The sequence below is a fragment of the Polyodon spathula genome, chromosome 6 (assembly GCF_017654505.1).
Source record: "Polyodon spathula isolate WHYD16114869_AA chromosome 6, ASM1765450v1, whole genome shotgun sequence".
Classification (NCBI taxonomy): Eukaryota; Metazoa; Chordata; class Actinopteri; order Acipenseriformes; family Polyodontidae; genus Polyodon; species Polyodon spathula.
In genome coordinates, this window is record NC_054539.1 from 2,100,839 (window position 1) to 2,123,335 (window position 22,497).

The following is a 22,497-nucleotide window of genomic DNA, read 5'->3' on the forward strand; positions in this document are numbered from 1 at the left end:
CCTAGAAGCAAATGAACCAATTTTGTTTGGATGTGAGGTGAAGTTTTTTTTTTTGGTTTTGTTTTGTTTTTAATTCATTTATGTGTTTCGAAGACTGAGTTCATTTGTGTTCACATTGCAGTTTGCAAGTAATCTTGGTTTTTAGTTTTTTTATGGTTAGTGGACTGGGTATTTACACTGTCTGCAATGCACAGATAGCAGTGATTAAGGATTCGTTCTGTTTCAAGTTGTGCATCGCTTTTTACTACTACTGAAGCAAGCACTACAGCAAAGTACAGGAGCTGCAGGGACAGTATTCTCTGTGAAGTTCTGGATTTTGTTGTCCAACTAAATTTGTGTCCCTGTTTCTTCCACTGTCCATATTGTTCTCCTTGACAATTTTTGACAAAACTTTATACTTAACATTTTTACAGAATACCAGAAACAATACATGCAACGCGACTAACCAACGACACAAAAATAACTAGGAACTGTCTTTATTTATTGTGTGCAAATTCCCTATTTTATTAATTTCCCTATTTTTCACACTGAAGTTTAGTAAGCAAACCAAACTCAGTTCATTTGCCATACGAACTGAGACCAATCAGTTTGGTTTGTTTGCCAAGTGAACTTTCATGTTTACACCAAATACCAAGTGAATTGAACCTAACAGTGTAGAACCAACCTCCATAACCAACTCTGTGTGAACACAGAATAGAATACATACATACACACATATGCGACAAAAACCCTCACAAAATAAACTAAGTCAGATTAACTACTTTAATTCATTTAATTTCAATGGCTACATGATGAAACAAGAAAGGAAATCTGTTTAATGAAAAAGTCCAGTTTTGCCTCCACTAAATTCCTTTTATGAGACTAGGTAATGTATAGAAAGTTTCAGAACAATAACTTCTAGATTAGCCTTTAACCTCTAATGCGACACCTCATTATAACTGTTGTCTTTTGTGTTGGCAGCTTTTCCTTCCACCCGATTCACACATTTGTGACTTTTCAGATCTTTTTGTTTTGTATCACAGACTAACAGCTGATTGATCCCATAATTTAAGTATAGCCGTCTCTTAAAAGGATCCCAGTGATTCGAAGCATGACTAGGTAACCAATTCCATACCCCTAACACACTGGAAATAAGTGCTTCCTGCCCTTGACCAATCAACTAACAACTGTGCTACACGTGAAAAAGCAACTAGGATTGACTTTGTTGACTCCTTTTAGGATTGTAAAAACCTAGATGAAGGGTCCTTAACATTTCTTTGTTCTATGCGAGACATTTGTTCTCCAAGACATTAATGTACTTAAAATATGTTTAAATGCAATTAAATGATCCAGGTGATTTTTTTAATTTTTTATTTTTTTAATTTAAAAAGGACAGCCTACCAGTACGTCACATCCAGTGGCTCAAAATACTTCTTTGCGATGAGGTCAGCAAAATAAGCTTCCGTTTCCCGGCAGGCGGTCCCATTCCCGATGACAAGAGTGGAACAACTTCAGAGAGAAACAAACAAAAAAAAAAAACACACAACACAAGATTAAAGTAAGAAGCATCTTCACATTCATGCAGTGCACTGCGTACATGGTGAGAGTGTACCTACTGTTGCTTGGAGATTGCAAAGTGCTACAGAATGAATTCTCATCGAGACACCCCTTTTTAAAATCAGACAGCATTTATTTGCATTATGATCAGTCTCTGTGAAATTGAGCTGTTCTTTCCTGATGAACACGAGGTGTTCCTCATTGCACCCTCCTCCAGCTCGTAACTGTTCCCACAAAGGGAACCACTGAGCATGTGGAAGCCAAACACATCTGGGTCTTTGTTGTGGTTCATACTCAGGAAGAACAGTTTGCCAAATTCTTACTAAAATGACAGACATGCTGCTGGTATGTGGACAAAAGAGAATTATTTTTTATTTAAAGTGCAATCACATTTATCACATTTCCTTAAGCTAAGCACAGAACTGCATTGAAGTGATTATTATGAGTTAAGTGTGTGCGTGTGTGTGTGTGTGTAGTAGAAGCCATACATTACTTGTATTTTCTCAGCAGATGCCTAATCTTTTCAGCCTCACGAAATCCATTCCCTCCATGCAAATAGACCACATCTGTATGTAGAATCTGGCCTGAAACAGCATGAAAAAAAGAATATTTACACCTCGACACACAGAATTCTATTACTATCACTAAAATCAGTTTTAACCTAATGTATTGGGAATACATTAAATCACCTAGTTTACAGAGAGACCAGCTTGTCTTTACTCAAAGCTGATGGTTTTATGTTTCTATGTAGTGTCGATCCTGTGGTCTATTCAACTGATCTAAATACCACCATATTTTAAATAATTGAATATAACCCTCTGATGCAATGGAGAAAGTGTAGAATGACTACTAATTTGACAGTAGAACAGTTTAAAGTTGACTAGTCACCACTATATTAAATATGGATAAATCACATACTTATTTGATATAGTGCTCTTTTTGTATGCATTGTTTCATAACACTTTCCTATTTGTGCACTATAGTTTTAAAGTGCTTGGAAATTAACTATTTATTAATGTTCAGCAAAATTCCCGTCTTCTGCAGGTGCAATCTCTCTCCACAGGCACCTGTAGTTTGGAACGTCTTTCTGATGGGGATCCATATCACAAAGACATTATCCTGATCTAAATATCACAAAAGGTATCTGATCAGCTCACTGTTACAGATGAGACAAGACCTGGTACTTACTTCCGGCTTCTTCTTGTTGTTAGTATCATATCCTGATGAACCAAATGTTAACACAAGATGTAAATTGACCTTAACTGTGCTGCATGATCCTGTCGAGTATGAGCAGGTCAGCTAAACAGGTAGAGTTGATGTACTTCTTGTGAAAGCTTCTTAAAAGGTACAGGAGATATGTCAGAGATATGTCTTTTAATATGCTTTGGTCTACCCTCTACGGTGCTTCTGTGTAATTTCTCTGACTAACACATCACAACATTTAATGTGAAATATTGAAAACAATTAATTAGTGAAGAGCCCTTATACAGTATAGTTCGTGAACAAGTTAGTGTCAACATGGCCTAACCGTGTATTCACCAAATTTGTGTATTATCGAGCCGTGAAATAACGAGGCAGCACTGTATTACTACAGAACTGCTACTACTCCCCCATATCACCAAACAAATCTAATTCAAAGAGCTTACTTGTGGGCGACAGTACTGCCAGCTTGCAGCCGTGTCTGTATCCAGGGTCCACCCCCATTATGACTCGCCCCCTAACTGGTCCAGTAAGTAGCAGCTGACGCAGGTTTCTTGCAAACATTGCGATGGACTCCTTCTCTGCACTCGTTGTCAAACTCGACCTTGAAAGACAGATCAGTCACGTTTCTGCATGTTAACATAGTGGTTACACAGCAACCTGTCATTGTTTCTGAGCAGCTTTTATCAAACTTCACTGAAGATATGCTTCCGCAGTAAAATATATATTTGTAATCTTCTCAAGCAACAACAGTAACAGCAGAGGTGAAATCAGTAGGAGCGACATTTGCAGCAAATTGTGTACTTTTTTATACTAGCACTAAACTTTGCGATGGGACAGATATCTGAATATTCTAACTAATATTTTTTGACATGTATTCCGACACAAAAATCAGATGTTCGTATTTGCTACAAATGTCTAATACCTTGCACTTATTTACAGTCTCACCAGAATTTGCGAGACAGTTTCAAAAATTGGCAAATCAAAAAGCGCTCTGTGTGACATGCAAGATTAATATATATAAAACAAAAAAAAACAAACAAAAAGGAAACCACAGGATCAACACAGCAGCTGCTGATCTTCTACTTAAGTTTTAGACCGCACAAAGTAAACAAACTAGTTTATGCAAGCGCACACAGTGATCTCTATGGAAAGCCATCTGGGACAAACTCGCAAGAATCTCATGGGACAGAAAAAAGGCAAGCACGTCATTTTTAAATGCCTCACTTAAACAGTACCCAACTTCCTGAAAATGTTGTGTAGTGATTTTTATATATATATATATATATATATATATATATATATATATATATATATATATATATATATATATATATATATATATATATATATATATTATTTTTTTATTTTTTTATTACTTATGTGGAATATAATAAACATGAGCAAATAGTCAAGAACTACTGCCTTCTAACGTCCCTCAACAATGTTCCCCCCTGAAATGACAGGTTTATTAAACAGAGAGAAACTGTTTCCACTGTCATAAAAAGTAAATGAATTCCTCTCCAAGGTTTTTTAAAACATCACTCCCGGGTGATATGTCGACCTGTATATTCTTTAAAAGACTAGTCTGTTTGTTTATTTTACAGCACCATCAAAATATATTTATAGGCTATAAGATGTACAATAAAACACATAAATAAAATATTGTGTGTGGCACTTACCTAAAACCTCTACATAGCAATGGTTGAATAAGCCTTTTATATGAATCTTCCACAGCATCTTTTAATAGTTTAAAGAGTTCATCCCTTGCGTATCCCTTTGGTCTCCATCTACAATATACATCAATACATTTATTATAAATACCAAAGCCTGTCCTTCAGTGTTTCCTGGTAGCAACCAAGAAATATTTCATACTCGCATAGTGTTTGTGTTAATTATAATAACAATAAAATACATTTTAAAAAAACGGTATTTAACCTTTCACTTGTGACTTCTAATCCTTTTCACACCACCCTTACAGTACCTTGTATCCAGAAGCAGTAGTCCTGCAGCACATATAAAGATAATCATACAATATTATACTTGTCCTTCATCTCTATCTGCGACAGGGTGCCCACCCCTTGTGTGTCTTTTATGCATGTATGATTATTGTTATCATTATTATCATTATCAGTATCATTACGATGATGACGTTATGTGTTTGTGTGCAGACGGAGGAAAGCCGTCCATTATTGTTATTTATTGTTTTAGACCAGGGTAAAAGCCGGTCTCAAAATGTAGCTGGCGTGGAATTGGTTGAATCCCCACCCTGATCTGCTCGTGGGAATATGGCTGGAGCCTTAAGGTAATTGTTTAACAGGTTAAGGCTCCAGCCAGAGTATAAAAGACCACTCCGGGCTCAGAGCGGCAGAGAGTTTAAACTGTTTGTTTACTTTTGTTTAATAAAAAGCTGAGCACTACTTCGTTCATTTTAGCCCCGTACTTTGTTGTTTTTGGCTTCATTTCCTGGTCTGACAGTACCACCCACACACACCACTCAAGCCATCTGTGACACTCTCACTTAATTCATTTCCAGTACAGTTCACAGGAATACAATCCATCTGATAGTAAACATGTGGTAGTACTCAAGAAAAATGATCAAATAAATCAGAATTACCTCTTATTTCAAGCCTTGTTCATGGTAAATACATCTAGCCTTTTCCTTATATGGAGTACCTATATGAATTGCCTATAAGATAAAAGGATTTTCCTTCCAATATAAACAAGTAGCTAAGAAGACGTCATTTGCGACAACCTTTGGTAATGTGCTACGAACCTTTGAAAGTAAAAATGTACCCTTTGTTACAGCCCTAATATATACAGTGCTAACCCTTTATAATGCTATCAAGGGGAGCCATAGTTACAAGACTGTGCTATTTGTGTTCCACCTTATGAGCATAAAGGGCTACTGTAATGGCATTATGGAGCAAACGGGAGCCGCAACCATGTTCTAACCGATTCTGCACTATAACAAGGTGTGTTATAAATGGGTGAGCCTTGTATGCAATTATATATATATATATATATATATTATATATATATATATATATATATATATATATATATATATATATATATATATATATATATATATATACACACACACACACACACACATACCTGTACTTAAACCATAACTAAGTGTTATTTATTACAGAAGCAAAATAAAACAGCACCATTACACAGAGGTAAAGTGTGTCAGTATTAACTGTAGAGATGGTGCTGTCCACATTATTAAAATAGACACCACAGCGCTCTTGATTTATGGTCTGCTCTGTGAACATTATACAATGACTGGAGACTGGACAGGGTGTCAACTTTGGGGACCTGCCTAAATACCAATAAAGGAAACAAACTGAACTGATTAAATTTCATCTGCCCTGGCTAAATTCCTTTTATAATATTAATTTGTGGAAATTTTCTGTACAATATGCACGAATGGGAAGACACACACCACTGAACACTGGGAATTGTCTGATTTTCTTTTTTAAAAACATCATACTGTATGCATACAGCTTCAAAATGGGTTAATAATGTTTTTGTTTGGCACAGAATAATAAACAGGTCTCAGAAGTTATTTTAGTTGTATTTTGTTTTGTTCAGCTGGTTCAATAAAAAGGTTATTGCTCGGATGTGAAGACCCGAACGGCTTGTCTGATACCCTTGATGTGCAAGCCAGCCTTTTGGCTTTGAAGGTCTGCTTGCTCGACTGCCTCCAAGACAGCAGTGTCCCTGATTTTAACCTTGCTGTTCAGGTTTAAGTGCACTCATTTGAATCCAGTTGCTATTTTCCATTACATTTTTTTAAAGAACTTGGTTTGCATTAGATGTTTTAGCAATCTAGAAGTGCACTGTAAAACTACACTGCCTGTAGTAACCATTCCGTAGGGGCATGACAGTTTAGCTGGGATTGATAAAATTTTTCTATCAACAATTAAAACATATACTGTGTGCACCTGGGGATCATTCAACTGCACCCTTTCATTTCTCTCCTATTAGCTGAACACTTTTGTACAGAAACTGCCCCGACACACAAACACACATGCACACACAGTAGTTTAGGAGAAGGGACATGTAGAAAATGCATACAGACCTTACGTTCAGACACCACCTGATAAACTCATTCTTCACCCTGTCAGGAATGTTAATCTTCACTGTCAAGATCTTCAGATTCTCCCCTCGGTTAATGGCCAGAATCTGACAACATACATAAATGTCACAGACAGATGACACGCAAAACACCCAAAAGATGAACTTATACATTTCTCATGCAACAGCTTTCTTGATGTCCTGTACAAATTTATGCGGTTATAAGAGATAGGAGTTAAGGAAGTGATAAGCCGTTGAGCATAAGTGTCTGACCTTTTTTTTTTTCTATGACAGACATTTTGAAACACAAAAATAAAAATAGTTACTCCCGGCAGACAAAGTAAACCCCAGTAAGAAACAAGCTACATTAATAAGTTAACCAAGCTACTTATAGTCAGGCTATTTATAGTTTAAAAACTACTAATTAAAATGATCCACGAGTGGGAATGTTACCTTTTTTTTGTTTTTTAAATAAAAAATATAGCATTGATTACATGATGCTTTATGCATGGTTAATTAATGGAAAGTTGCATTTTTGCTTCACTATGTGTGCATTATAGAGAGGGAGTTATTTTATTTTGTATTTTAGTCAAATGTGTGTTATGTCCCACGGCGTACCCCACACCCTCCCTTATTTATAACGCTCTTCGGTTACGACGCTCAAATTGTGTTGTTGTGTCATCGTCCACCAGAGACCTGTGTTATAGGGAGGGAGTAATATATATATATATATATATATATATATATATATATATATATATATATATATATATATATATATATATATATATATATATACTTGAACACTTTAAACTCAGGTAAATTTGTTTAACTCAATTAACAAACACTTTAATTAAAGCTAACCAACTTTGACAGCTGGAACCATGAACACAATTCCATTAAGGTACATATACAAATCCTGAAGTGTTGCATTTACTTAGCTTGCGACCTCCGACTCTGAAATCTCACCCAGCACAGCCTCATAGCTTTACTGCTTGCAATATCATTATTCGCATTGTAAAAAATAAACAGACTCAAGTGCATAGCCGGAATGTAATATTTACATTTAAACTAAATATGCTACTGGGATTATCCAACACCAGTCTAGCAAATACAAAAACCGCAGCCAGGATCCGTTGCTCAAACTTTTTTTTGTTTCGTTTAATTAAAAAAAGAATGCATAAATTGCATGCAAGCACTTCTAAGAATCATAAATACAATTAATTATTTATGATGGACAGCTATCAATCATAGCAGCTTATCTTTAACAGTTGCAATCTCATAAAACAGTAAATTAGCACTTTCTCTAAAATGCATAGACAAGACAGAACTATGCAGAAAGCGGTTATATTCATTGTTGTTTCAAGCTGCTGCACGTTACAAGCCATGAGCACTGTCACTGCAGAGCACTCTGTCAATCACGATCCCTAATCCAATCACTAGCTAATTCGGACATGTCACATATGTTAACCACAGTGCTTAAAATGACTGGGGGACATGCTTCTGATGCGCGGTCTCCAGCGTTGCACTGGTAGTGATATACCAGCCCTGACATGCTGCCTACCAACAATGTGAGTAATAGAACTGTTATAAACAGCACAGCAGATTGTCAGAGCCCACGTTCCTGTGGATTGGGCAGAAATAATGGACCTGACAACGTTTATGCCAAGAACCAAATCAAACATGAAATTAACAGCACATGTCTCAAGCCACAGCAATTCCTGCTAAAGCTACAGGCCACACAGGCACCCTTGAGCAACCTGTTTTTTGCCAGCTGACACTTACAAAATACAAATACTAAATCACTTTGTGCTATACCTGGATTCAAATACTAAATCACTTTGTGCTATACCTGGATTCAAATACTAAATCACTTTGTGCTATACCTGGATTCAAATACTAAATCACTTTGTGCTATACCTGGATTCAAATACTAAATCACTTTTTGCTATACCTGGATTCAAATACTAAATCACTTTGTGCTATACCCAAATTCATTTTTTTTTTCCCCCAACTTGTGTTTATGTCCTATGTGGTGGTAGGTTGTAATGCAAAAGCGCATTTGAGTGAGAACTGCTGTACACTATACAGGATAATAGCAAGAAAACAACTGGTTTTAAGTAGGAGCAATTAATGAGCAGTTAATGCGTTGATCAGAAGTACTGTTTTTTTTGTAGTTAATTGTTTTTCCATATACATTTGAAAACTTGTTTTGCACTTGCTTCATAAAAACGAGTGTCCGTTTTCTTTATACTGTATATAAATCCTACTGTAGTTGGCAAAAGCTGAAAAAATAAATACACTTCTAAATACATCAGGTTTACAGAGTAAGCATTTTGAACAAAGAAAACAGTAGAGAATGACATCCCCCCATTTTTTATTTCTTTATTTATTTTTAATAAATGTCTTTTGCCAGGGCACGCGACTGAATGAGATGAGACTGAATTATATATATATATATTATATATATATATATAATCTATATATATATATATATACACACACACACACACACAGTACCAATCTAAAGTTTGAGTACACTTGCTGGAAACTAGGTTTTTTTCATAATTGACAATGTTTAACGTTGTATATGTTTCTGTAAATACTTGAAAATGAAAACACATCTTACAATATACAAAACAAAACATTAGCAGTATCAAAGCAATGTTCAAGAAAATTGTCTCTAAATCTTGGATTCCTCAAAATAGCCACCCTTTGCCTTAATAACATCCTCACAAACACAAGGTATTCAGTTAACAAGTTTCAGCAGGAAATCACCCAACATGTCTTCCCAGCTCTTCTGCAGCAATTCCCAGAGATGTAGGGCACTTGTGGGTAGCTTTGCTTTGACTCTTCTGTCCAGTTCGTCCCATACAAGTTCTATGGGATTGAGGTCTGGATACTGGGCAGGCCAGGTCTTAGATTGAGTTGTCCTTCACTTTCCTTCTTCGCCAGATAGTTCTTGCACAAGTTTGAGGTGTGTTTCGGGTCATTATCTTGCTGAAGAATGAAGGACTGCCCAACTAGCCATAATCCTGATGAAATGGCATGCCTCTGAAGTATGCTATGATAGCCATGCTGGTTGAGCTTGCCATGGACTTGGTAAAGATCACCAACTCTGTCACCAGCAAAGCAACCCCAGACCATGACACTGCCTCCTTACTGCTTGACAGTGGGAACCACACATGCAGAACTCATGCACTCACCCTCTCTGCGTCTTACAAATACTCTGTGGTTGGACCCAAATATTTCAAATTATGACTCATCGGTCCATAAGACCGAATTCAACTCCCCAAATGTCCAGTTTCTGTGTTTTTTGGCCCAGGCAAGTCTCTTCCTCTTATTCTGCACTCCTAACAATGGTTTCTTTGCAGAAATTCTTCCAGTTAGGCCAGCTTCACGCAATCTCCTCTGAACAGTTGATGTTGAAACATCTGTACTTCTAGTAGCATTTAGCTGAGCTTGTATTTCGGGGGCAGGTAATCACCAGTTTCGCAGACTTGTGAATGAAATTGTTCTCTCATTCTGAGGTCACCCTTGGCCTGCCTGACCTTGATCAGTCCTCGCGAGTGCCAGTTTCTTCAAAACGTTTGATGGTCTTGGCCACAGCAGTTACAGACACTTGCAAAGTTCTTGCGATTTATCTTAAAGTTTGACTTTCATTTCTTAAAGTAATTACAGTCTTTTTTCTTTACTTAACTGAGCGTACTTTGCCATTTTCTGCTCCCTTACATTCAGGAATGACAAACTTGTGCCTATGTTACCTATATTTATAGTAATCATGGACCCTCACCTGTTAACAATAATTGGTGACAAAAGGTTAATTAGGTAGCATGCTAGTTAACTCAGAGAACATCTAACATAGACACTTTTATACTTAGGCCAGTGTTCTAAAACCGTGTTATACACATTTCAGACTTTTAACTGACTTGGTCTTCAGACTGAAATCTCCTTGCTTTGGGTGACCACTTCATTGAAATTGACAAGATTTACATTTTCATTTAAAAATTAAATTTTTGAATGGAATTCACTTATGATTATCAGCTTATATAAGTACACATATCATATAATGAAATATTAAGTGTTTATAGACAAGTTTATACAGTTAAAAGCATAGATAATCATGAAAAAACCTGGTTTCAAGCAGGTGTACTCAGACTTGACTGGTACTGTGTGTATAAGAAATACATAAAGCTTTTCCCACTAGCATATTTACTGCACTAGAATAAAACTAATTTAAAAAAAAATCAAAAAATGCAGTGACAGTTTGAATCAGTTGGCAGCTGAAGAGGAGCCCCCAATTGACACTGAAAATTATACAAATGTTGCCAATATTGCTACATTGAGCAGCAACCCCAGAGCCAAGCAGAACAATCAGAGTGCTGAGAGTGTCCCCAGAGTCAGTCAGAGCATTGAGAGCACTGAGAGTGCTGAGAGAGTCCCCAGAGTCAGTCAGAGCACTGAGAGTGCTGAGAGAGTCCCCAGAATCAAGCAGACCATTGAGAGTGCTGAGAGTCCCCAGAGCAAAGCAGAGCACTGAGAGTGCTGAGAGTCCCCAGAGTCAGTCTGAGCATTGAGAGTGCTGAGAGAGTGCCCAGAGTCAAGCAGAGCATTGAGAGTGCTGAGAGTGTCCCCAGAGCCAAGCAGAGCACTGAGAGTGCTGAGAGTCCCGAGAGTCAATCAGAGCATTGAGAATGCTGAGAGTGTCCCCAAAGCCAAGCAGAACAATGAGAGTGCTGAGAGTGTCCCCAGAGTCAAGCAGAGCATTGAGTGCTGAGAGAGTTCCCAGAGTCAATCAGAGCATTGAGAATGCTGAGAGTGTCCCCAAAGCCAAGCAGAACAATGAGAGTGCTGAGAGTGTCCCCAGAGCCAAGCAGCACAATGAGAGTGCTGAGATTGTCCCCAGAGCCAAGAAGAGCACTGAGAGAGTCCCCAGAGTCAATCAGAGCACTGAGAGTGCCGAGAGAGTTCCCACAGCCAAGCAGAGCATTGAGTGCCGAGAGTCCCCAGAGATCCATACCGCCGAGTACAATATACTGGGGGGCAGCAAGACGAAGAGCAACCTCCTGTGCTATACATAGCCCTGCAGTTTGCCCCCACCTCCACAGCACAGCCCTGCAGATTGCCCCCACCTCCACAGCACAGCCCTGCAGTTTGTCCCCACCTCCACAGCACAGCCCTGCAGCCTGACCCCACCATCACAGCACAGCCCTGCAGCCTGCCCCCACCTCCACAGCACAGCCCTGCAGCCTGCCCCCACCATCACAGCACAGCCCTGCAGCCTGCCCCCACCTCCACAGCACAGCCCTGCAGCGTGCCCCCACCTCCACAGCACAGCCCTGCAGCCTGCCCCCACCACCACAGCACAGCCCTGCAGCCTGCCCCCACCATCACAGCACAGCCCTGCAGCCTGCCCCCACCATCACAGCACAGCCCTGCAGCCTGCCCCCACCTCCACAGCACAGCCCTGCAGCCTGCCCCCACCTCCACAGCACAGCCCTGCAGCCTGCCCCCACCACCACAGCACAGCCCTGCAGCCTGCCCCCACCTCCACAGCACAGCCCTGCAGCCTGCCCCCACCATCACAGCACAGCCCTGCAGCCTGCCCCCACCTCCACAGCACAGCCCTGCAGCCTGCCCCCACCATCACAGCACAGCCCTGCAGCCTGCCCCCACCTCCACAGCACAGCCCTGCAGCCTGCCCCCACCACCACAGCACAGCCCTGCAGCCTGCCCCCACCTCCACAGCACAGCCCTGCAGCCTGCCCCCACCATCACAGCACAGCCCTGCAGCCTGCCCCCACCTCCACAGCACAGCCCTGCAGCCTGCCCCCACCTCCACAGCACAGCCCTGCAGCCTGCCCCCACCTCCACAGCACAGCCCTGCAGCCTGCTCCCACCTCCACAGCACAGCCCTGCAGCCTGCCCCCACCTCCACAGCACAGCGTATCCTATGTCAATGATTGCTCCCCAATCTCAGCAGCAACTTCAACGCTGAAGGAGTGCCAGTCAGTGCTAGAGCTGGAGTTCACTGAGTTCAGGGAGCACATCCTGGCCAGACTGACCGAGATCAACGTGTCTGAGCAGCTCAGGAACAAGGTGCACAGGATGAAGACAGAGCACAGATGAAGGAGCTAAAGGGGCTGTGCAGGAGCTGGAGCAGAAAAACCAGAGCTCTAAAGAACCTGAGCTCCCACAGCAGGGACATCGCCAAATCCTTGAAGCAGATGGCAATTAAAGCTACAGAGGAATTCCCTGCCTCAAAAAGTCATCATATACACCTGCCTCAAAAAATCATCATGTACACCCTGCTGCCCAGGGCTGATATGCCCCAGCACACCATTCAGCTCATCAACACAAATGTGTCCCCGAAGCAGCACCCTACTGCCCAATGCGTACCTGGCACACCACCGCACCATCCAGCAGCACCACCTGTACGACCAGGTGCACCTAAACCAGTAGGGTGTCAGGATCTGTGCCATGGTCCTCAAAGACACTGCCCTGGGTTGAGACCCAGCCAGCCCACACCCTGAGGATAGAACCACCCCCAACAACCTGGAGTGTGTAGGAACAACAAGGAGCCACAGCCACCAAAGCCCCAGCCCAGCACAGCAAGATCAGAGTGAGTAACTAGCTGGAGTTGTACCAGCAACCCGCACAGCCAGACATCTCTGCTGCAGCCGGAGTGGTACCAGCGATTCGTACAGCCAGACAGCTACGCTGCAGCAGGAGTGGTATCAGCAACCTGCACAGCCAGACAGCTACGCTTCTGCCTCTAGAGCTAAGAAAACTCCTCAATCTTACCTTCACAAAAATAATCTGTCCTTACATTTAAAAAAATATATATAGTGTGTCTACACACTGGCCCAATGGCTACAGGGAGCTGATCGTGCCTTTCTGAAAACTCCTCAGATCAAGCGCGGCAGACTCAAGGGGCATCGTTTTATGGTACAAAGTAAAGTGAGGTGAAACATACCTATGGCTCAAAATTAAAGGAGATATTCTATCAACTAATCTAGATATCTTTCTGTGTGCAGTTTACAAGCCAACCTCAGACCCCCTACCACAGGGAGAAGGGGTTTCAAAACCTCCAATTTTCAGACTCTGGGCTCTGTGCGGAGATCTCAATGCCAGGACAGGCCGAGAGATGGACAGCGGGGAACAGCCACTTATTTGGAAACAGCTCTTTGTACCATATACACTTCACCCCACAGAGAAATAGCCATGAGAGCGTGGGGAATAAGAGCAGAAAACAGTTACTGCATCTCTGTAAAGGCCTGGGTCTGTATGTTATCAATGGCAGGACCAGGGGAGACTCTCTGGGTGGACTCACACACAGCTCAGCTCTAGGTAATAGTGTGGTAGACTACACCTTGACAGACATAGACCCAGAATCTATTAAAGCATTTATAGTCAGGCAACAAATGTCCGTCAGACCACAGCCAAATAGCCCTGTACCTGAAAGGCTCAGAGCAGCCCCTCAGAGATCTGAGCCTTCCCACCAAACTGATCAATCTCAAACCGACTCACAATTGGACAAAGACAAGCACTGCAGACTACAAGAAAACAGAACCAGGGAGGCAGGGCCTTCTAATTAACAAAGAAGTCATCAGTTGCAGGTTACTGTACATTTTGTATTTTGTATTTTTTTTTTTATTTATTTTTTTTTTAAAAGCTTTGTGTGGAGATGGCTTATAGCAAACCGCATAACAACGCTATTTGTAGCCCTGAATTGTAACCCTTTGCGGAACAATATTTTTACAATTTAAAATCGTGCAGAATTGAATTTTTTTTATATTAAATAGAATCAACCAATAGACGATCTGCATTTTTGCTCTGGCAGTCTACCATAAGTGAGCAGAGCCGGAACAAACAGTTGACAGACTTGAGTAAGTTTAACCAATGGGAGTGTCAAAGATCTTGCCCTTGTTATACAGGTGTCCAATCACTATACTCGCCACTTCCAACATATTCAAATGCAAAATTCAAATTCTGAAAGCTATCGTGGCTAACCGGTAGCTGTCAATTCAAGAAATAAGGAAGTCAGCACAAAAACATAAGCATTCCCAAAGTCACCTGCGAGCCACTGTTACACTCAAAACCTTTGGACAAACCTGGACTGATGTTCAACTGGATGAGTAGAAGTGTAAGAATACAATATCTAACAATGAGCAAGTAAGAAAAATCGTGAGGTTCTTAAACGCTTGATTGATTCTGTTGTTTACCTTGGCAAGCAAGAACTTGCATTCAGAGGGCATGACAAAGGCAGCAATTCCTCTAATAGAGGTAATTATGTGTCATTACTTTCTCTGATTTCTGACTATGACAGCATGTTAAGCAATCACTTGTCAATAGCCACAGTATTCTCGGGTACCTCTAACAAGATTCAGAACGAGTAAAAGCAGAAGCACAGGAAGCCAAGTACGGAGCTGTAACGGGAGATTAAACAACCGACGATGGAAACGCAGCTCAGCTGGCTTGTGTTTTCAGGCATGTGACTGACAGTGTCCCAAAAGAACACTTGTTCTGTGAAAATGTACATTTGCTAAAATAAAATGCTTTTTAAAAAGACCAAATTATATATGTATGTGTGTGTGTGTATATGTGTGTATATATATATATATATATATATATATATATATATATATATATATATATATATATATATTATATATATATATATATATATAGAAGAATGCCTACTGTTGCACCGTACTAAAGCAGGGTCAGCTGTTGAACAAAGTTTATTTCTCAAACTGACCATTTAAAAAACGTGAAAGCAGAACAGACAAAAATTCACGCGGTCAGCTGGCTTGCATTCCCTTCCCTTCTCCGCTGCTCTGGTCCATGACGTAAAACAACCTTCAAACTTGATTACTTTGACCTACAGCCACAAACACGCACGCATTAGTTCGTAGTACTTTAGCGGCAAAAATGTAATTAATCCTTTCCAGGAATCAGGTAACCCGGTTCCTAGTAGGCCTAGAACCGAATCAGAATTCTTCTACCCGATATCATATATATATATATATATATATATAATATATATATATATATATATATATATATATATATATATATGTATATATATATATATATATATATATATATATATATATATATATATATATATATATATATATATATATATATATATATATATATAATATATATATATATATATATATATATATATATATATATATATATAATATATATATATATATAAAATAGTGTACGGACATGCATGGTGGGCGGACCCCGCATGTCGCAATAGTTTAGTAAACATCTGTTCACCTGGTGATGATGGATGTTTTTGATGCTGGCAGTAAAATCAGCATAAAGTTGAAATTTATCAATATCTTTTGGCTTGGCCCCTTTCTCATCCTTCTGTTCCTTCAATGCAGTCTTTGATACTGTGGAATGTATGGTTACATAGTTCTGTTCACATCTGTGAAAGAAGAAAAAAATAACTGTAACATAACTTTAAAAATCACAAATCTGCACTTGGTATAGGAAGCAAGAATGACCTCAGCTGTAAAATACATAGCAAAATGCTGATCTGTAGCTGTAGGCCATAATGTAGGCAATAAAAGCTAGATGCATAGAGTAAATTTAACAGTGGTTAGACTTTACTAAAATTAAATCATGTCTATTGAACTTTTATTTTTTTATTGCAATACCATACTGTATAATTTTTTGGGGGGGCTTCTATAATGACTTTCTTGTATTATTATGCCAATGACTACAACCATCTGATGAGACATGATAAATTTCCCAATACATTATAGAGCAATCAGTTAGTTAGCTGTCTGGCTGTGAAAATTAACAAAGGCACATTTTTATCAGTTTAGAGGTCACCAAGCATCACTGTGTTGCATGTCTTTATGGAAAACCACCTGCAAGACCAGAGGCTGTCTACTTGCAGTACAAAAGAACTGGATACTAATCGGGGAAGACGACAGCTGAAAGCTGGTTGGTCACTGCCAGCATTACATACATGCAGGTAGTGACCAGAAAAGTGTGCTAGAAAATAATGTGGCTATGCTTTTTATTAGTGTTTGGTGCCATCTGGTGGTCAAAGTATCAGGGGAAATAACTACAATTATTTGTGTGTTTTAAAATTTCATATGGCATTGCTTGAATTAAATCAGCTGCTGTGCATCTTGGTTTTTGAGCACTGCAAGACAAACAATTATATTGATATGGAAAATCAAGTGGAAAGGGCTATAGAGAGGTTATGTTCCATTGCAAAGCAGATGACAATAATAAAGAAAGCATACATACAATCTTTTTACAAAGACCAATGTTTCTTTGTCCTTGGCGATCATGTCTGCCAAGATTTGCTGAACTCCAGCCTCAACTTCAGCCAGCGTTGACAGGCCTAAGGAAGTAATGTATTTAAAACTGGGTTTAGATCAAAACAGTTTCGATATCGATAAACTGCTGGAGTGTTTCCTTTGTAGCTGTAAAGGGACAGATTGGGTGTCACATTTTCCACTCCACAAATCAAACTAATTATTTTAAAACAATTAGAAGGGTAAAAGGCAGAGTGGATGGATGGATGGGCACTTTGCTGGTTTGAACTACTGCAATAAAGACATACTGTAAATGTGAAGAACCAGTGTAAAGTATGGAATATCTGATTACGTTGTATGGTACAGTACTTTCTGAATAGCCTGTGACAAGCTACAGAACACCAATTCTATAATATTGTATCACATTAAAAACTTTTTTATGTTTACTTTTTTTTTTTTTTTTTTTTTTACTATACTTGTGTGTACATATATACAGTTAAATGAAAACAGAAACAGAATGTTGACACTGAGAACTGGAAATAACTAGTCTTCATAACTGGATAACTCCCACTTTGGTTATGAAAGGCTGGGTCATTTGAACTGTATTCCGATACACAGAATCAGGACCAATTAGCCTGCACTCAATTATCTGCAATTACATATGGGGTTACTGCGTCCACAGGTTAAATAGGTCAATTTCTATTTATATTAAAATAAATTCATATTCAACTACATTTATCTAGTGCCCTATGTAATCTGTTATTTTGTTCAGATTTCCGTTTTAAATGTAATTAGGTTTGTTTAAATTAACTTATGCACTTATGCACACCGCAGGCAAAATGAACAACACAAAACCCTAAATCTAAGGGCTTCTACTTTTTTCATTTGGTTTACGTTCATGTTCATTGGATTAAGAGTATTTTTTTTTTTGATTGTATTGAAAAATTGTATTGTTAACTTTACAAATGTTGTATTTTTTTTTAAGTGCAGTGTGAGCATTGGGATCTTATTGTTACTATACTGTAAAATATCCCTGGTATTGCCTGTGACTTTCACAGTACCCCCCCATTCTCCTCATAACTTTAGAGAGCAAAATGTCAATGTCAATTGCTAAATCAGCACAATAAAAAGTCACTGTACCTGCTCTAAAACAGTTTGTCATTTTTTATCACATTTTGTGAATTTTACCCAAATAAATGATGTTTCTTTTGATGCTCAAATATAAGTGAATAGTTTCTTCTAAAGCTCAGTAAATAGCTATAAATTAGATATAGCTTTTTACTGACCTTTTGTTAATGACAGCAATCCCCCCATGCCTAACCCTTTTATACTCTAAGAATTTTCACTTACAATCTAGCATTTTCTAGAATTAGATTTTATAGTATTATATTGAAATTTCTAGCACCTTCTAGACAATACTATCATAGCATCAAAGGGTATAAAAATTCTTTTAAATTGCATTTTTTGAGTTTTGCAAAAAAGTGGCAGAAATAAATAACTGTTGATCTATGTCTTGCAACTTTTTGCTCATCCACAAAAGCAAAACTTTTGCTACAAGATGTTTCCTAAAATTCTTTGTTTTGCGAAATTTCTATAACTGACAAATTTCCATTAGGGTATGTAAACTTGAGTACAACTGTACATATATATTATCCATAATATCACCGAGTTCTTGTATGGTAACGCTGTCGTACCTTCACTCTGGGGCTGTATGTAGGAGTGTAGATTAAGAGTTTGAGGAGACTCCACCAGAGCCAGGGCCGGGGGCTCCAGGCCCAGCTGTCTCGCTCTCCTGGCCTTCGACAGCTTGCTGCCTTTCTTATAAGGACCGTACTAATGAAAAATAAAAGCACTGCGACTGATCAATACATGCTGGTACTGTACTTTTAAAACATACAGTTGATGTCAGACTGAGGGAACACAGATGCCCCTTTTTCAGGACCAGTGGCTTGGAACTTGGTTCCAGGAGATTTAGTTTGAGGCAACTTTGCTCTGTCAAACCCCAAGTTTCCCCTGGTGTGTCATGAGGTGGCCTGAAACCTAGTCTCCTGAAACCAAGTTCCAAGCCACAAAGTGGCTTTGTGTTTCCCTCATTTTCAATAGTAAACAAAAATGTTTAGTTTTTTAAAATGTCAGTATGAATAAAATAAAACTGTTCAGTGGAATAAAAAGCTGCTGGGTACTTATGATAGTTTTATTGCAAGTCAGACAGATGCTGAATTTACTGAGAATAGCTTCAGAGAACAGCTTCGTGGAGTTGTGTTGATTAAATACTGAAATTGGTCCACTACATACCAAAATGCAATATGTGATTCCAAGTGCAACACCACCAGTCTACATGGTTTACTGCTGCAAACTGAAAACAATGTGAAAATCCTTGCACTCACCACATGTTCCAACTCATCCACTGATTTGCAATTCAGGAGAGCCTTCTCCAGACTGATCGTTAAAGTCCCCTCCTTCTTCAGAGTCTGTATCACTGCATGGACCTTCTTTGCTACATTTCTAAAACAAGAAAAGATGTAGATTAAATATTCTGAAACCAGGTGGTACAACCAGGAATGGAAACATGCAAGTACCGCAAACCTTTAAACAAACGCCATTGCGTTTATTTACAACATTTGCCAGTAACCCCGGCACCTATTGAAGACCGACGACTATTTGAGACTCGGCATCTATTATGTAAGATCACTAACATTGGCAAATACTTCAGATGCAGTCATGATAAAGCTGCCTTCACACAACCTTATAGAAACAATGTAATTAAATTACACTCCAGCAACGTTATTAAAGGTTGTGTCAGTGGGTAATAAGTTTGTATTCTAATAATAATAAAAACAGTAAAATCCACTAAAGACCTGTAAATATTGGAACACAAGCGTGTATTAAAATATACCTTATTATATTTTTTTAAATGAATAAAAGCAATAAATATCTATTAACACAAGTATTGTTCACCCTCAAAACGTGTACATTGTTAAGCAGGGACAATCGATGAAATTAACCAGCACAAGTCCTCATTGCAAAACAACCACATGAAACACTGTGTTAATACAAAAAGTAAGTTCATACTGATGGCCCACAGCACACTCAGAAATGCTTCAAACTGTTTAAAGATTAACAATAAAATCAATATAAATACAGTTTGATCAAAGCAAAAGTGACTGATTTGTTTTTATAACACATACGTTGACAAGTAAGAATGCTGGAAAAGGATTCATACAAAAAAAAAATGTACAAATACAGTAAACAACCCTGTTAATATCAGAAAACAAGTTTTTATTTTACTTACTTTCAGCACGCTCAAAAAAGCTTCACAACTGGTTTTAAAATAAAGAACGTCATAAAAAAAAAAGGTATGCATTGCGTGTACCTTTTAAAATATATTAAATTCAGTTCACTTATCATTCATCCTGAGCCTCAGGGTCTCTGGAAATGCAGCAATTAGAGCCATCGCAGCATCAAGAAAATGTAAACCACCATGTGGAAGGGGTGTGGGTAATTCACTGACCAGGAGACAGACAGGTGTACTTGGAAACACCACACAGGTGCCCAGTTTTATTTTAGACCGGTTCTTATTTTTCTCCGGCAGAGGGCACTGTTGACCGTGGGCTGCCTATCAACGATGATAGACAGCACCACGGAAATACCACAGCTGGTACACAAACAGCAAATGCACTCGCAGGTGCTCAAAGAAATAATAATGAAAACATAAGGCGAAAAGAACAAGGGAAAATAAAACTGTAATAAAACTACAAATAAAAGGTGCTGCACTCGGCAGCGTTATCCCGGTCGCCGCTACCCGCACGACCCGGATCACCGTCCTATTCTGTCGGCTATCTAGCCTGCTCTTTTACAATACACCGAGGTCTGCCCAAGGGTTCCCCGCTCTCTCTTTCTCGCTGTGAACCTTTCTTTTCTCCCGGCTGATTCCCGGTCCTGAATCAAAGCTTCCGCACTCTTGGCGCGTCTAAGTGGGCAGACCTGAGGAAACAGCAGAGCGTTATTTTATAGGACCAACAATCACCCAAGACCCGCCTCTCAGCCATTCAGAGAGGGGGAAAGTCCACACACACCCTTTCCCACCTCCCCGTGTCACTGCCATGACTCACAGGCGGTTGTTGGGCGACTGCTGCCCTCTTCCTGCAGCCCGTGAACACGCCAGCAGAGTCAGTACAGATCTCTCCCTGTTACACACCAGGACCTATATCCACAGGTGGAATCAAGACCCCCACCCCTGGATAGCAGTCTGATCCAGTCCTCGGTTTACTATGAATTTAATAAGACACATGAGCTTGTTACCTATACACTGCGGCTAATCAACCTAGTAGTAAAACCTGGAATTGGTGAAACTACTATGCATTAGAAGTGTTATTTCCAACCCTGTATCCACGAGTATGATATATGTAGTACAGACCAAGCAACAGGTTCCTCCATACTGTCTACCCAGATCCTCGTTTCTTACCGTAGCTCCTCCACAGTGAGCTGCACGTCTCGCACTGCATCAGCATCCATGTGATTGATGAGCTCCTTCCTGTAGCGCACAATGAATGGGATTGTGTTCTCCTCTTTGAACAGGTTCACTATGTTTGCACAAACCCATGGATCTACAACCGTTCTTTCAGACAACACCTGCAATCAGATGATTCATTTGTCAACACGTTCAGATTTCAAGTTTGAAGATTAATGAGACATTATTCTTAATCCCTGGATTGCAGGACTGATGAATGTCTTTTTTGAAATGTGTGCGCCATATTTCTAAAGGGTTTCCTCAAGCCTTTAATTCACTCTGATTACACACATACATTATCGCTCTCTCTAATATATATATAAATTGAAAGATGACTCACAAAGCCTTACTGTAGCCAAAATGTATTGTTTGATCAACATACCTCAATGAAATCCCAGTTCATCTGCACATCTCCAAGACTGCCGTTGTCCTTTTTATAATGTTTTACTGGTTTGCCATCAGGGCACCCAGCAGTTTTCATCTTTTTTAAAGCTGGCTCGTTGAAGGTGAAATCATCTTCAGGTTCTTCCCTCTTAACACCAGGCAGCTGACTACTAGACGAAGGTCCTTCAGGGAGATATGCCAAATCATGCTTCAGTTCTGCATGTGTTCCCTGATTTTCATTTTGTGGACATTTTGTGCTTGCTGCTTCTTTCACCTGAGCACCCTTGTACTGCTCAGTTTCATTATGGTTTCTTTCACTGACAATAAGTGACAGTCTCTGTAAAAGTTAATGAGAGTAAGCATTATTAGCCTACATGGAGACATTAAAAAGTTAAGTCAGCATGAGAACATGGAGGTTTTTTTTTTTTTTTTTTTTTTTTTTTTAGCTATTCCCTCAGCCCCGTAACCGAAACATTCGAT

The 22,497-nt window shown here is 39.4% G+C and overlaps 1 protein-coding gene across 2 annotated transcripts in view; it reads right to left on the reverse strand.

Annotated features, from left to right (window-relative positions):
• Positions 1-22,497, reverse strand: part of LOC121316680 (S1 RNA-binding domain-containing protein 1-like) — a 96,795-nt gene that overhangs the window by 71,479 nt on the left and 2,819 nt on the right. For both annotated transcript variants that reach the window (XM_041251736.1, XM_041251735.1), the window contains exons 4-14: positions 22,016-22,354; positions 21,589-21,755; positions 19,511-19,628; positions 18,818-18,956; positions 17,113-17,209; positions 16,123-16,276; positions 6,830-6,933; positions 4,419-4,526; positions 3,183-3,340; positions 2,030-2,120; positions 1,381-1,488 (exon numbers count right to left, since the gene is read on the reverse strand). In XM_041251736.1, coding sequence (XP_041107670.1) covers positions 1,381-1,488; positions 2,030-2,120; positions 3,183-3,340; positions 4,419-4,526; positions 6,830-6,933; positions 16,123-16,276; positions 17,113-17,209; positions 18,818-18,956; positions 19,511-19,628; positions 21,589-21,755; positions 22,016-22,354 — 1,583 coding nt within the window. The remainder of the gene's footprint in view (positions 1-1,380; positions 1,489-2,029; positions 2,121-3,182; positions 3,341-4,418; positions 4,527-6,829; positions 6,934-16,122; positions 16,277-17,112; positions 17,210-18,817; positions 18,957-19,510; positions 19,629-21,588; positions 21,756-22,015; positions 22,355-22,497) is intronic.